This window comes from Scomber japonicus, chromosome 6 (genome assembly GCF_027409825.1).
Source record: "Scomber japonicus isolate fScoJap1 chromosome 6, fScoJap1.pri, whole genome shotgun sequence".
NCBI classification, from domain to species: Eukaryota; Metazoa; Chordata; class Actinopteri; order Scombriformes; family Scombridae; genus Scomber; species Scomber japonicus.
The window spans coordinates 7,012,664-7,028,722 of NC_070583.1; the positions used below are offsets into that span (position 1 = coordinate 7,012,664).

Sequence of the window (16,059 nt, forward strand, 5' to 3'; positions counted from 1 at the left end):
TGTGTTTATTTGACCATTTTTTATAGACAAAAATCTCAAAGACAGCAGCATCTGCCATGTTAATTACATGTCCAAGGTAAAAACTTTACAAAAATAAATAGCTTAAAAAGGAAGCTGTAATAATAAAATAGTATAGTCCTTCACTGAAGGGATATAGGCCTAATGCTCCATCTCTTTTGTTTTATGACATCTGTAAATTAACAACAAGAATGAAGAATCAAATATACATACAAGAGTCTGAAAACAACTGTGAGTGTTTGCATATGATGCAACAAATAGATGTCTGAAAATGAATAAAATTAATGTTATTTTTGATATATAAGATAGATAGTATGCTTATCACTTAACTTAGTAATATCATTTGTTGTACTGCTGTTCCTCTCAACTGGGAAAAGGTGATATTAAACTAGAGGGTAGAGGGAAATTCTCTGTCAAGGGTTACTCTGATCAGGATCCTGACCAGTTATTGCTAACCTAAATTTTACACAATGTGTAAACTCAAATTCTATCAATTTCTATATATATATATCTGGTTTAGCATTGAAACAATTTGCTCTGTTGTATTCTAAAATGGGCACATTTTAAAGTCTGAGATACTGTCAGATTTGGCATCAGTGAAGGGTTTGTCCCATAGTTAAACGATGACAATTGTCAGGATAAAAATATGACATTTACAATTATTTAACACAAATCACATTTTGGTAATCGTATGTTTGTAGAAAAGAGAAGCAATCAAACAGGAGCGTACTTCCCAGAGGCTTAAAACCCAAATGCATTAATCTTATGTACCTACCTCAATAAATTAGGTTAAAGGCTCGATCAAAGCTTTATAGGGGATTGAGTTCTGTGGAGGACAATTGGAGGTATATTTACACTGTGCTGGTGTTTGACAGCAGGTTTCATGCTATTGTTCTAGCCCCACTTTAATTAACAGCTAACTCAGAAGGACATATTGTAGATTATACCAAAACTCATCTGAAAACATTAGTCTCTATTTAGAGTAGGGCTTGAGAACTTCTCTTTCTGGAGAAAACACAAACTCAGCACCTTCATCTAGCATCTATACATAGCATCACATGTACATCCTGAGGTAGATTTCCATTGTTTCAAATTTCAATAGTGGTTGTCAATAGTCAACAAACGACTACAAAACAATATTCAGGCATAATGCCCTTGACGTGACGTGATGCGACCAGTTGGTAAGTGCAGTCAGACTGAAAAGGGAATCTTTCAAAGTTTACTGTACTCATGTTCTTCATAAGCACTCTTGGTTGAGACACTCTCCAGAGACTGGCTCTGGGATTTTGTTCGGATCACACTTCTCTGGCTCAACAGTCTTCCCAGTATAGTCTATGCAGAAGATGCTGCGGCGACGCTCCCCCTGGCCACAAGTTCGTGAGCAGGCGGACCAGGGTCCCATCTGCCATATGGGGCAGGGCAGATCCCCGCAAGGCCTGATGTCTACGGGCTTCAGGTCTTTGTCGCACTGGCGGGAGAGGAAGCCCGCACTGTCTCGGCATTCGACGTTCCTCCTGGACCATCCAGAACCGCAGCTCTTGGAGCACTCAGACCACTCTCCCAGCACCCAGTCAGGCACACCAAAGGGATGGATCATATGCAAAGATGGCGAGTTGCCCTTCTTCTCCTTGGATTTGTTGAAAGTAACATCTCTAGGGATGAAAAAGGTATATTTCACCTTGGGAGGGTTGGCATCTCCTGCAGTGGCCAGAAGCTGGATGGTGATGGTCTCTTTCAACTGCAAGAAGCTCAGGATCCTCTCCAGAGTGGTGGAGGAACCGCTGTATTTCAGCACAGCACCCAGCACAGGAATGTCCTGCTCCACCGTGGATACAGAAAAGTTACCATTGAGGATGTAACCACCGCTCTCTCTCTTGACAGCCAGATAGTTTCCATCATGTCTGATTCCTCTGTGGCTCCGCTGTTTGATGTCAATGTTAGTGGCGCCAATGGGAATTGTGACAATGTCGCTGTATCCATAGCTGATAGAGAAAAGAAAGAACTGGGTTTAGATAATATACACACTTTGTTTGCTGACTTTAAAGACATAGTTTGTATTAAGAAGGGAGCTGGAGCTATTCAGTCAATTAGCCTAGCTTAGCACAAAGACAAGAACAAAGAAAAAAATTAGCCTGGCTCTGGAATTTTTTCTACTTAATACAATACAGTTTGACATTTAGAAAGTACACTAATAGACAGAGCCTTTCATTTGTGTTGACTTAAGCTAACCAGCTGCTGGCTATCTTAAATCTAATGGACAGTTTTTAGGATAAATCCTCACTGTTCTTCTGTTGCTCATCAAGAAATAATATCAGCACGTAACTCCCTATAAACTCAGGAAACCCTTCTAGATTACACCATTGATAGAATTTGCAGTTTATGAAGTGGCCTTGAAGTGGTTGTCACATTATTGCTGTAAATATCAGTGATCAAATTGAGATTATGAGAGGCTTTACAGTCTCTTCTGGGTGTAATTAGCAGCATAGGGAGAGTGATTCATTATCACATAGTCACTAAATCTTTGGTCATACATTTCCAAATATTAGCCACTCTCTATTTTCACCCGTTTGATTAGCAAAATGCTCCTATAATGTATAATAAAGATGACTTACGTTGGCTTGTTGTAGGAACCAGTGATCTTTCTACAGGTGAGCCCACTTCCTCCACAAATTCCACACTTATCCACTCTCTTGTTGGATCCGATCACCTGGTCGCAGCCTGCCTTCACACACTGGCCTTGGACGCACACTGATGTGGTGTCAGGACCACAGGTCGTCCCGTCAATTACCTGCAGGGACACATTAGGTATGACTTGTTAATCCTGATTCACCTGAATATTGCACATTTTTTAAACGATATCTCAGTCCTTATCTAGAATGTTTCTCATATTTGATACTAAGATGCAGTGACACTCCTAACATCAACTCAAGGGCCATTTAGTAGCGTTCTTAGAGGTTTCAACTGTGTTTCATGGTCTACATCAGTGGATGGAAGTTATGATCCATTCGTAGAGGTTCAGGATTACAATCAGGTCCAAGCTTAACACTTAACCTCCATCCATTGTTGAAGACGGTGTGATGAAAGCTCCAGAAAAAGCCAGTAAGTGGAGAATCTTTGCTTTTTAGACTAGTGATACATTAGTTGAAGTATAAACCAAATGTATGAACTGTGAGGTTGAGAGAAACAGTACCTTGGATTCAAACACTTTAAATTCACTGCTGCCTCTGGCTCTGCAGAACAGTTTGCATCGGTCTCTGGGAGACACTCCGGCATACTTTGGTATCCATTGTTTCATGTTTCCGTTGTAGTCCAGGTAGTTGGGGCTGTTGTACTTCTCACACTGCTCCTCTCTGAAACTCTTTCCTAAATGTAACAGATTGGATAAAGTTTACACATTTTTCACTAAACTGCTGAAAGTTTTTATAAATACAATCATCTTTTAATATCTGCATATACCATGATGCAGATCATATTCCAAACTAAATCCAGTGAGTAAAACTACTCCAATAAAACATATTTTCATAAAATAGTCAAATAAGTCTATATTTCCATTTTTATTTCTGATTTTTAACTAATATTAAGCAGTTTGGTATTCTACACTATTTTAGTCAGATATTACACAGGAATGGTGATGATAAGTGATATTCTTATTATTACACAATTATATCATAGTTCTGGATTTCGATTTCCTACCTCTTTATATGCCCACTTCTTCCAAACCACCCCTCTAGTTTGTAATGCAGACTTCCTGTTCAAAATTCTAAGTCTCAAGCTCAAGCTGACATAATTAGGGTTATTATTTAAAACTATGCAAAGCTCCATCTAAACTAAACTTTATTAAATTTCACTTTATGTGAAATCAACAGAGTGCTCCTTTAAAATGATGTCATAATATTACATTAAAATTCAAAAGAAAGATTGAATATCAGCAACTCCTCAAAACCTGTATATTACTGATTGCTTACCATCATTTCCCTCACACTGCTGTGTGTTGCAGGACTGGTACTTAACCCTCTGTCCCTCACAGTACTTCCCTCCATTCTGAGGCACAGGGTCAGTACACTCCCTATAGGAGAACTCCACCCCACCTCCACATGTCCTGGAGCACTGCTGCCAGGTTCCCCACGAGCTCCAGCCGCCGTCCACAACCACCTGTGGTAAAACGCAGAAAGCAACAAAAAAAATAAAAGAGTCAAGAGTAGTTGGTCAGAGCTCAGTGCCAAAGGCAATCTCAGCTGTGCAGCCTAAACCACAGTCTGGGCTTCTGGGTTTGAGGCCGCACAGTGTGCTGGCGTGCCGCGACTCCAGGCTAAATCTGTGTTGAAGTTCGGCACGCGCCTGCTGTCTGCCTCTACCCACATTCCTGCCACATGTGTCACTCACCACTAGTGGAACCTGCCATGCTGCAGCTTTGTAAGACAAAATTGAAAGTGTGTGTGTAACTGTGTATATGTGTGTGTCTGTGTGTCTGTGTGTCTGTCTGTCTGTCTGTCTGTCTGTCTGTCTGTGTGTGTATGCATGTGTGTGCGTGTGTGTGTGATTGCTAGTGTGGGTGTCCTTTCCAGAAGTTTTATGAGTTTGGACTAGCTACTATTCCAACTGCCAGCACGTCTGGGTTCATAAACAGATGTGTGATCATAACACAAGGAGCAGATATCAGGACAACTGAGCTAGAGTGAAATAGAGATGTACAAATGTTCTTTAAGGAAATATAAAAAAGGCATCATGAAGAAGCTGGATTTAAACTCACCAATTTCCAACATTGTTGTATCATAGCACACTTAGCATGTACTTTTCATTCATACATTTCTGCATATAGGTGAGAAAAGTGTAAAAGACTTTGCTTCAAAAGGCAGATTTTGTGTTTAAATATTTTCTAAATTAAATAGTCTGAAACAAATCCTATGATAGTTGTTCTTGAGCTATTCGTGGTATTGAATTTACCCATTTGTCATGCAGTTGTAGATGTTCCAAATACATTTTTTTCAGAACACTTGAAAGAGTTCTCGTGTATTTTTCTGTGTCTATCAGAAACCCACAGGGAATAAAAAACATTGTAAATCTGCTGGTTTCAAGTTGCTGACTTTCCAGTTTTACAATTGCAAACCTATTTCCTCTATTTTCTGAGTAAACCACAAGAGTACTTCCAAGCAGGTGACTCACCGAAACCCTTTCAGGCAGTTCTCAGCAGCGAGAAGGTGCAAGTAAATAAACATCATCACCTTGCAACCAGCAAGCCCAGGTGTGAAATGTTCAATTGCAGCTTTTGCATGCTTTTGTGAGTAAATATTTGACCTTAAAGCAGATATGGAACAACATTATGATTCATTTGGAGTCATGTTTCTGGGCTAATGTAAACCCATTATTCACTCTCCTTTTGCTGTTTTTGTCTTCGCCAACTCACGAGCAAAATATCTGCTCCTTTAACTGCTAAATACTCCACCATGTTCACCAGATATTTGCTAACTTTGTCTATTTGATGCTGGACAGGTTGTATAAGTGGGTTTTATCAGAGCTTTTTTAGATGATAGTTGCTGCCTGCTGCAAACATGGTTGATGGGAGTGGTAAAACTGAATCGAAACAATGAAGGGAACTACTTAATTAGGTGGTAATTCTCTATATCCCACTCCTTTTATGTTACACAGGGACATCTAAACCACTGTTCACACATACATATTGACTCATACAGCTTTACTGACAGTTTATGACCAATCACATACAGAAAGAGTCTTACCAGTGGCTGCATCAACTCCTGGTTCGACACGCACTCTCCATTGAGACAGGTCCTGTTGAGGCTGCAGGTGGTGCCGTCAGCCCAGGGCAGGCTGCCATTCTTGGTGGAGCATTGTAATGTCCCGTCTTCTTGACACCACAGCTGGCTGCAGATATCACTGTCTGAAGTGTTGGGGCAGTGGATGAACTCCTCTCCAAAAATCTGCTGGCACTGTTGGTCCAGGCTGTACTTGGTGCCTGGCAGCTCTCTTGGCAACGGCATGGTACTCTCTGGGACATCCAGAAGGCAGTCCCCTGCGGTTACAATACAAACACTGTATGAGACTGATTATATTGTGGTAAAAAGAGATTATGGACTTTGTGGCAGTGTGGTGATTGTAAATGTGTTACTCTTCATGTGTGGTAATGACAACAGGGGGAAAATATTCAAGGCAAGTTATGTCCGCACTATAAAAATGAATAATTTAAATTTAACAAATGCAGTGCGCCTTTATAGGCAAACTAGTACTCTGAATTTGGACATTTGACAGCCAGTCTAAATCTGAATTTATTCATTGTTTCTCTAATTATTTTTTATTACATTCAATAAGCTTTTCGTCTAGAGTTGTCAATGACATCAGCAGTTCGGAATGAACATTCTCAGCCACATGAGTTTCTTTGGAGACATTTTCCAACTGATAAAGAACATATTTTGCTGACACCAGCTGTTGCTTTTGGCTGCAGAGGTGGAGAACAGGAAGAAGTCCATAGTATGACTCAGTGGAAAAGAAGGTTCACTGATAGGTCTAGCATGGATACAAACAACACAAGATGCACGACACGAGATGGGGGGGCCAGAGCCACAGAGATGAGGCTAAGAAAAGGCGCAAGAAAAGGAGCGACTGAGGAGGAGCGGATGTGGAAAGAGAACATGTGGAAATCTAGGTCAAGATAAACTATCCTGACAACCTATAATTTAAGGAGAACGACATGTTTAAGCAGGAAAGCCATAGTTAGAGTGCAAGAGGAATAACAGTATGTTTTATTCATCTCTGAATCAGCCGTAATAACAGAGCCACAGCATCATGGCAGACTTCCATATTGGCAGAAGATCTCTACAGGGCTGCGCAGTTTCTGATTTAGTCATTGTGTAATTTTCAACATGCACGGACGATAACCGGAAACATTACCTACCATGTCCGTTGTCAAAGAATTCAGTGATGTAGAGCGCGCTGCAAGGAGACCAAGGTGCGGTTTTGTTGAGGCTCACATACAGAGGAGCCATCAGGTAATTTCCTCCTAGATCACCAAATCTCTCCTCACAGGTCTTGGAGTCATCATGAGGCATACTTAGCACATGGCCTGCAGGAGGGGAGGATGCAAGGATTAAAATGTGACACAGTTTCACAGATGCACAAAAGTGTGGTTATGCAGGACTGATTGAAAAAGACTTGTTAAAACTATTACACTACATTTCAAAAGTTTTTCATAAATCCTACACCCACACCCGCCCATACACGTGACAGTAAATCTGAGCTAACCGAGCTCGTGTGCAGCTGTGAAGGCAGCTTGCAGGCCGTTGTCCTCAATAACGGAGCAGCTTCTCTTGGGATCGCACATCGTCCCGACATCGGCCACACCCAATGTGTCGCAGCTCTTTTGTCCGCAGATGTCCTGCAATGAAAATAGACATTGAAAAAAAATTAAACCAGAACATCCACAACAAGAGGGTGATATGCAATTTCAATTGCTGACAGCAATACAGAAATATTTTCAATAATAAAGGTGTTCAGAATCTTGAATTTGACTGTAGAAAACAGCTTGTCACTAGTGGTATGTTACTCTTATTTTAGTCCCATATGCTCATGTCACTGTTGACTAGTGGTTTAACCAGCAAAGGCACACTCTAACACTTCCACATACCACCCTCTTACAGTGTATGACAATTCTTTACTGGCATGCAGTAAGTAAGCTTCTGCTAACTACTGGGATTTGAATATCACTCATGTTCCACTACAGTGTAAAACTGATAGCTTATGTCATACTATGACTGGACAACTATTGCTCACTGTGGACAGCAGTCAATGATGTGATGAAGGATATACTTATCTGTTAGCTAAGCCAGCAGGGCCAGCCGTAGGTACACATTTAGCCGAGTACGACTTGTGCAGCGTGTGTAGCCTTGGACAAAGTTTGACCATTAACACTAGCTAGAAGCCAGTGAACTTAGATCAAAATACTCATTTTATTTACTTATTTGTTTTATGTAAGCGGTAGTGTAGTGGAACAGCAGTGATATGCTGTGTATCGTTTGCACAGCAGCGACGTGTGCCAGTAAGAACCATCATCTGCCATTCGGGTGGTATGTGCCCGAGTGGAACAACAGTGGTATACAGTTATCATGGCCTTTATGCCAGTAGGACAGCAGCAACACACTCAGAGTGGCATAATGCCAAGAATCAACATGTGACACTCAAACAATAGTTGCATACCACTGTTAGATGACAATGAAAAGTGGTATCTGTCGGTGGATTATGTGTGACATATTGTTTATAAGGACCATAAGCCAGTCGAACAGCCTGGGCAATAGTCAACATTGACATGCCACCAATTTTTGGCCTAAAACTAATTCAGTGTTATAGAACACTGAAATGAAATTCTCCATTGAAACCAAGAAAATGCAATGCTTGTACTGGGTCCTATCCAATTATTTTAATCACATCAGCTCAAGTAAAGGTCCTCTCACAGACTGCCAGGTATTGAGCAATTCGTCAATAACAATTTACAACAACACAATGGACAACACAGACTAAGAAAAGTAGTAAACATTTGCTCAGAAACAGCTGGCAGAGTAGACTATCAGTTGAAGTTAAAGACTTTATTCTGTCAAATAGTAAATAGTATGGGCAGCAAGGAATGACTGTTATATTAATTACATAGGATGGCAGAACATCGTCTCTATTTACGTCCAGTTGTTTTTCTGCCATTTTTAAGAAACAAATCAAAACATGTTGCTCAGTGTTTCCATCATTAAATAAAGCAAATAAATATCCCTAGCATGCAGCTGTCCAGGGCTGTGATGTGGGAAAATTAACAGTGTGGTGTGTATCAGAAATTTTTCCCTGCTCAAGAAGACGCCTGGCTGTGTAGGACGGAGACGGACGCATTCATGGCCTCGCCTCAGCCCCGAAAAAAACCCACAAGGCATAACCCTCTGTGATTCGAAACACATCTGGACTTGGAGCTGCAGAAGAACGCTGCTCAGCATGTGTTTGTACACCTTGTTCCACAACAGCATCTGTCACTCATGTATGCAGACACACACAAAGCCAAATCTACGTATGTAGGGGCCTGAGCACAAGGTCACAGAGTTGCATTCATAGATAGTGCAGACAGAGGAAAGACAAACACACACTTAACATAAGACCACAAAAATGCACGAGAAACATGTTTCCACTACATGCAACAGCGGGTGAGTTTTAAGTTTCACAACAAGCCCACAGTTGTACCGAAGCATTCTCTTGTGACTGTGGAATACATGGCACACATTTTCAGCCTGACCCAGCTGCACACTCAAACCCTGACCATTTAAAGTGGCTTCGTCATGTCAGGGCTGATTTGTGGCGGCACTAAAGTTAGCTCATCCACGAGGAGCCTTCCATCTTCTACATTTCAAAGCATATCTCCGCGGAAATGGAAAAACAAACACAAACCAGGTTTGCGTGAATGATGGCTTTCCTAAATGAAAGCTGCTTCAGAAAATCCAACACAAAATTGCAAAAGCCCATATGTTCTACTCATCATTTTCTGATTCAGTTGATGTACACATCATTCAGTAGGCGGATAAATGCTAAGCCTGCCATAAAATCAAGCAGCAACCAGGACACTCACCTATAAAAATGTAAGAATAGAGAAGCTGCTAGCCTAATGTATTGTCTGCTAACACCTTGTCAGCATGCACATACCAGATGGAAGAAGGCAGCCAAATACAGCAGAACAAGCCAATCACAGTTCAAACCCTAAGGACTTGTGAACTTATTTCCTGTTGAGCATCCATAAAGCAGTTTGTTTGCTGTCTGTAGACATTCCCCCTGCTTGGAAAAGATTACAACTATTTCATCTTGACGATCCCTTTTCAGCATCTGTAGTATGCCCAAAGAGCTAGAAAGGCTTTCCTTTCCTTTACCTTGTTTCATCTTTTCTTTCCTAACCCCACATATGTGCTTCTGGGCTGCTTAAAGAGCGAGTTTTGACAATAGCCACACAAAACCAAGGGGCTCATTAGCAGCTGGGGCCCCCCACAGTAAACACAAGTGGCCTTCAAGTGCATTTATGCTACTGTAAGAGGCTTTGTGTTCAAGTAATTGTTGCGTGGTTGAGTCTGCTGCCTCTGAAACCACATTGTGGACCACAGATGGCCTGGGACAGAATTCCACCAGGGCTTAATTTGTGACTCACCCTTGCTGGGTTGTTGCTGTTTGAATGGGAAGCAAATATGACTATCATGGGTGAGTAGACCCATTCTAATAACACACTCTAAAACTCTCACATTTCATGTTTTGTTTCATGCACTGAAGTGTCCAAACCATGCTCTGAGGAAAATTGTGTTATTGCGTTCATACTTGGTCTAAGTGTTAAAACCACTGTGACTCTTGAAGCCTGATACCAGCATTAAGATATGTTACGCTAGTATTATATAATAGTTTGAAATTACATTTCATTCCCAGACACTGAAAGCCAAACTCTCCAATAAAACCCCATGATACTACTGTTCCTAATAATACAATATGTGGTGTTCCCCTAGGATCAGTTCTCAGGCCACTGCTGTTTTAATTTACATTACATTACATTTACATTTCAACAAATTTGACAAAGAAATCTTAACTCAGTGTCTACTTATTAGACGGGTAGAGATATATATGGGTAGAGATCATGACCCCTGTCTCTGTTGAAGAATTGTCTCTGGCATTGGATATGAATGTCTTCCTTGATCTTTATCTAGCCATCCATCAGCTCTTGGTCAATAACTTTTGACCCCTTCGCAGTCAATGCTCAGTTTTAGTGTGATACTCAGACAGCTGATCTTGTCTATTTCTGGTGTTTCCAGAGATTCTTGTTGAGGGTCTTTTATGTTTTACAGATGTGTTCTCTGAGACAACTGAGGAAGATTACAAGATGCAGTTAAAAACTAGCAAATCTTGAAGTAAGATTTTTGTGTCAAACTACTGCTTGCACATTCAAGACTGAACTTTTATGTGCAAACCTAGGCAAATCTCCCATATAACATGTTTAGAAAAAGATGGTATGCAGATGATTGTGTATTTTATTGCACAGATCTTAAAAGCAACATGGGCATTGTGAAATAGAGCTAAATCAGATTCATTCTTATCTCTCACCTCTCTGGTGAAGAGCATGGCAGTGTCATAGTGTTCTGGATGTCTCTGGCTTGGTGGGTTGAAGAGCTGCTGCCATGAACAGAAGTTCCTAAGAGCCACACCTCCATTGCTGGAGACCTTTGGGCCAATTTCCTCGTCCTCCACCACCAACATCTTCACCACCACCATGTTCACTGAATTCTTTATGCTGGGGTGTTTGTAGAGCTGGGAGGCCATTGACATCAGGGTCAGAATGTAGTGCTATAAAGGAGGAGAAACAGGAGAGGACATTTAAAAAGCTTGAACAGTGGAGGATTGACAAGAGTCTGGTTTAGTTCAACATTTGGGACATTGGCTTATTTGGGACATTGGCTTATATCGCTCTCATATCTGTCCATTAAAGACAGCCTATAGCCAGCAGTCAATTAGGCTTGAAATATGGGGAAAACAGCTACTAGCAACTCTATTGTTAAATTTAATAACAAATCACATCTCATTTGTTAAATCTGTGCAAAATCCATAGTAAAAATTATAAGTTGTGGTTTTATGGGGGGTTATGTGTTTGACTATTTCCTCTTTCTTATTGATTATTAAGGAATTGAAATTTGGCAATATAAAAATAAACTCATCACTGCTCTCTTCTGCTCAAACTATGTATTGGTGACTGTGATTGTTTCTAAATTATAGCAAACATATTTTGACATTTTGGTTCTGCAATTTCTTGTTACTTATTGACCGATAAAATATACCTGCTACAAGCTAGAATAAGCAGATATACTTCATCAGCAGCATATTTCATGACTTTAGTTGGCTGAGCTACGCAAAGTCACTTTCACTATGATTACTATGATTATGTGATAGGAACACCTATATCTTGTAACTAAACAAAAAATGAGGTTACACAGTACAACTGTACAACAGGGTGCAGAAAAACAGAACAACTCAGTGTGCATCATTACTCACACAGAGGAATTAGAAGTATTGACTGAGGCGTAATAATATTTGTGGTTGCTGTGTATTTATATCAGTGTTGCTTTAAACAAAATATGTGCCTTGTGTCTCAGTTTGTTCTCCACGAGGTTGCCAAGGAGTCTCCTCCCAGCCCAATAAACTGTCTGCTGCCTTTAGAGAGGATGGGAGGAGCAGGTGTGATTGGAAATTACTGATGTCTGACAGTAATGTACAATGTTGTCTTCACAAGCTCTTCTTCTAAGTGAATAATTTAGTGCTAATTCCAAATTTGACTTGTTTGCTGGAGAGACTTGCCTCCAAATAGTTTTTTGTTTGTTTTGTGGGGTAGGGATGGGCAGGATTTTCCACAGCGCTGTCATGGTGTCGTGTCTTGTAGACAGCTGATAAATCATAGTGAATGTGGGGCGATTCTATCATTCTGTGTATTGTGAAGTCTTCCATGAGCCTTGCTGAAATCAATTTTTCTAGGGTGGGATGATATGCTCTCATAAAAAGTTTTTCCACATGTTTTTGCACACACCCACAGAACCACATGTCGATCTTTGCCTGGGGCCTCCAAATCTCTAAAACTGCCCCCTCCTCATAGACATCCAGTGTAATATAGATGGACAATCTGTCAGATGTATCACATCCATCATATCAGATATAGACTGATTGCCTGGCATCTGGTTTGTCATGAAAGGCCAATATGAGCTCAATTTATTAGTCCACCCTTCGGCCACTTGACCTTTTGTTACTTGTGTCTTACTGTGGAATACTACTGAGGGTTTGGCAGCTAAGGAGAGTGTTAAGTACAAACAGACTACAGGTTGGCTGGTCCAGATTGTGGCAGGATCAAGGACTGCCCTACTTACGTTTAGTTTTTTGTTGAGTTCCGGTTTCAACCAAGAATGATATTTGTTATGGAGGATGATTTCAGAAGCTTTTTCAATGTTATTTTAATTTAGAGACTGGATGTTGTAACTGACTTACAGGAAAGGGTCAGGAAATTAATTTAATGATTCAATGTAATTAATACTAGATATGACTTAATGGATTTTGTAATCCCTGAGAAGCAGCTTCCCTGGATGATGCTGAAGCTCTGCTGCCAAATCGTGACCAAGTCCTGAGGAATGTGGTACAGCATTGCTTGCATTTCTGTTGCCTGACCTCTTACTCAGCCTGTGGAAAACTAGGAGCCCACCGATTTCCTCCCAAGCTCCTCAGTGCCAAACAGTTTTTTATGAAGCAGCACAGCAAAACAATTCCCTGCCACTACATTATTGTGAGCTATGTGTTCTGACTTTGTGGGCTTGCAGAGAAAGTAAAGAATAACTAAGTGACGCAGTCGCCGGTTGTGGGTTTGTTTATGAGATGGTCTAAACTGCGAAATTGAACTAAAATGATTGTTTAGGTTCCTATCAACAGTGTGTGCAGGAAAGAATGAGTTCATCGTGTCTGACCTTTATTTCATCTCCATAGAAGTGGGTCATGGTTGAGTCTGCTACTGCCAGGGTCTCTATGAACCGTGGCGCGGAAACAAAGCGTCGCCGGCGAAGTTCCCTCTGTGCGTCACTGTCGCTGTGCGTAAAACTTTCCCCATTGTGCTTCTCTGCTCGGCTTTCCTCCGCCGCGTGATCAAACAGGAGGGGAACACCGTGGCTTTTGGTGAATGTCCTCCTCTTGATGACATGCAGCTGTTCGGCAGAGTCAGGCCCCAGGCCACCACGAAGTTTGGGCTCAATTAAATATTCTTTCCCCTCCGTTATGAAGGAGCCAAAGATGCCAGAGCACAAACTGACAGCAACAAGCGAGTTTTGATCATAATCTACGTTCCCCGAGTAAAAGCAACTTCTCAGCTGTCCTTCACTCTCCTCGGTCTGGTTGATTAATTTCTGGAGATCCGCGTCCTGGAAAGGTTGCGCACCTGAAGCACTGCGTAAAATCTCAACATCTCTGGCTTTGATGCGCTGTATGGTGAAGGTAGGCGAGATAAAGCTCGTATCAGGTATAAGATTTAGAGTCAAGTCCTTGCCAAATGCATTGAGGACAAATCTCGGCTGTTCCTCGCTTCTTTTCCAAAAGCGACCGCTGATTCTTCCATTTATCCGAACAGGTACAATATCCTCTGATTCAAACGGAGCGTGAAGTGCTGTGTTGATTACGCACAGGCAAAAAAAGATCAAACACACAGTGGAACACATCTTCTGCAATGGAAATTGCACTCGAGATTGATTTTTAAAAAAGGATTTATTACAATGTATGTCCTTTATTCGCTGGCAAGTGGCGCGTCTTCTGTAATCGGAGAAATATCTTGTAAAAATCAGCAATCGTTTCAAATTGAAAGTTATTTTTCCAGTGCTGTAAAGTCAGTCTTGGTCAAAATATGTCTGCTATTTCATTTCAGTCTGTCTGAGTTCTCGTTTCTTATACTCTAACCAAGCTAAGTCTTGTTGTACCACTCACCAGCACCGCTGCAGTGTGGACACATCGGGGGTATTTATACTTTCTGCTCTTCCCTGGACATGAGGGGGTTTATTTTTGATATCCTCCGCTGCTGGAAATTCTCCTCCCACTCGTACTTCATGAGAAAGTCGTGGATAAAACAGACCCAATGAGAATAGGCCGACACTCCCCCCTTCTGAAATAGCTTGACAACCGCGCTCCTATTATTAACCCAGCGTGCTATATGGCAGTGGCAGGACATCTATACTACGCATAGCTGGAAGTCCGCTACTCGAGTTATTTCGGAGCCGTGTGTGAGTGGCAGGCCCCCACAGAGCCAGAAGCCCCCCCTAAAACCAATCTGCTTTATCCTTACACAAAGCACCACCGCTGGACAGAGAAAGACACTGTGTGCTTGGAAATGACGGCTGAGAAATGTATAATCACATAAGTAGACCTCTATTAAGAATATTATCATTTAATAGGACCATATCATCCGCAGAAATGTATTTAGGAAAATTAAAACAAAACACAAAAAAGAAGAAATGATTATTCTTGAACAGCAGAACATTTTTAAAACAATTATATCGTTATTTAATGAAGTCACGCTGGCTTTATGAAACTCTAAAACTTAAAGAAATGCAAGTCTCAAGTGTAAATAATGTAAAATTACATTTATTACCGCTGATTCGGAGTCTTTTTCTCTACTCATGTGTTTTTCTTTCCAGCAGAATTATTTTATTCATGGTGCTATAGGGGGCTTTAAAAGGGCTTCTGCTGTGTTTCAAGACTAAACACATGTTCTGCCAGGCACCACTTTATAGACTGTGCCAGAAGAATTCCAGTATTTTAAAGAGAAAAAGGGTCCTGAGGGCGTTGCAATTTAACACTTTCACCACCTGATGGCGCCAGAGCACCACAAACGTACCCAGACTCACAAACGCGCTGAAGCTCCATCAGATTCCAGATGCAAACAGGTGTCGCTCTTTGCTCTAAGCTTTTCTGCTCTATGAGCATATGCAGAGAAGACTTTTAAGTATTTGTATGTTAACTCTTTTAATGAATGTTGGTGTTTGTTGTTGTTGTTTTTTTTTAATTAATTTACATTCATTTTATGTGACGTTCATGCTTTTAATGTAAGGGTCGCACATTTAATGAGTTGTGTCTTTTGTCTTGTTCACATGATGAAATAAAAGCCGAGAAAAGAGAAGTGTCACACAGAAAAAGAAAATAACATCAGAGCTTTTTGGAGACGTGTTACGCCATAAAGTTTGTAAGGTGCAGGTGCATAGAGGTGCAGTTTAGAGGAAATCCCTTTTGCTCCCTCTGTGTTTGAGCCTTGTCTCTGTGGGAGGGGTGATGGTGCTCCAGCTCCTGTCACACATGCTGTACAGCAACAATAATATTTGGAGAGTTACAAGTGGCTGCGGTCTGCAACACAAACCGAGACGCCTAACCAATGAGCACTCTCTTGCGCTAATACTCAGATTTCAGTTGACACTGATCATCGGTGTTTATGCGCGACTTTAAAGCTCAGCAGCTCACAGAACTTGGTGG

General features: G+C 41.1%; 1 protein-coding gene across 1 annotated transcript; it reads right to left on the reverse strand.

Annotated features, from left to right (window-relative positions):
- On the reverse strand, positions 1-14,504 carry LOC128360210 (A disintegrin and metalloproteinase with thrombospondin motifs 8-like). The gene is made up of 9 exons (XM_053320592.1): positions 13,521-14,504; positions 11,128-11,367; positions 7,273-7,405; positions 6,926-7,093; positions 5,754-6,046; positions 3,984-4,170; positions 3,209-3,381; positions 2,631-2,806; positions 1-2,000 (listed from the first exon to the last, which is right to left on the reverse strand). The coding sequence occupies exons 1-9, from the start codon at positions 14,259-14,261 to the stop codon at positions 1,256-1,258; spliced, it is 2,856 nt and encodes a 951-aa protein (XP_053176567.1). The 5' UTR covers positions 14,262-14,504; the 3' UTR covers positions 1-1,255.
- Positions 14,505-16,059: the final 1,555 nt, after the last annotated feature.

Bases quoted from the DNA above. Each gene is read 5' to 3' on its own strand.
- LOC128360210 (XM_053320592.1), bottom strand. From the start codon at position 14,261: ATGTGTTCCACTGTGTGTTTGATCTTTTTTTGCCTGTGCGTAATCAAC. The intron at 11,368-13,520 runs GTCAGACACGAT...CCTCCTTTATAG, and splicing joins TCTATGGAGATGAAATAAAG to CACTACATTCTGACCCTGAT. The intron at 2,807-3,208 runs GTACTGTTTCTC...GTGTCCCTGCAG, and splicing joins TTAAAGTGTTTGAATCCAAG to GTAATTGACGGGACGACCTG.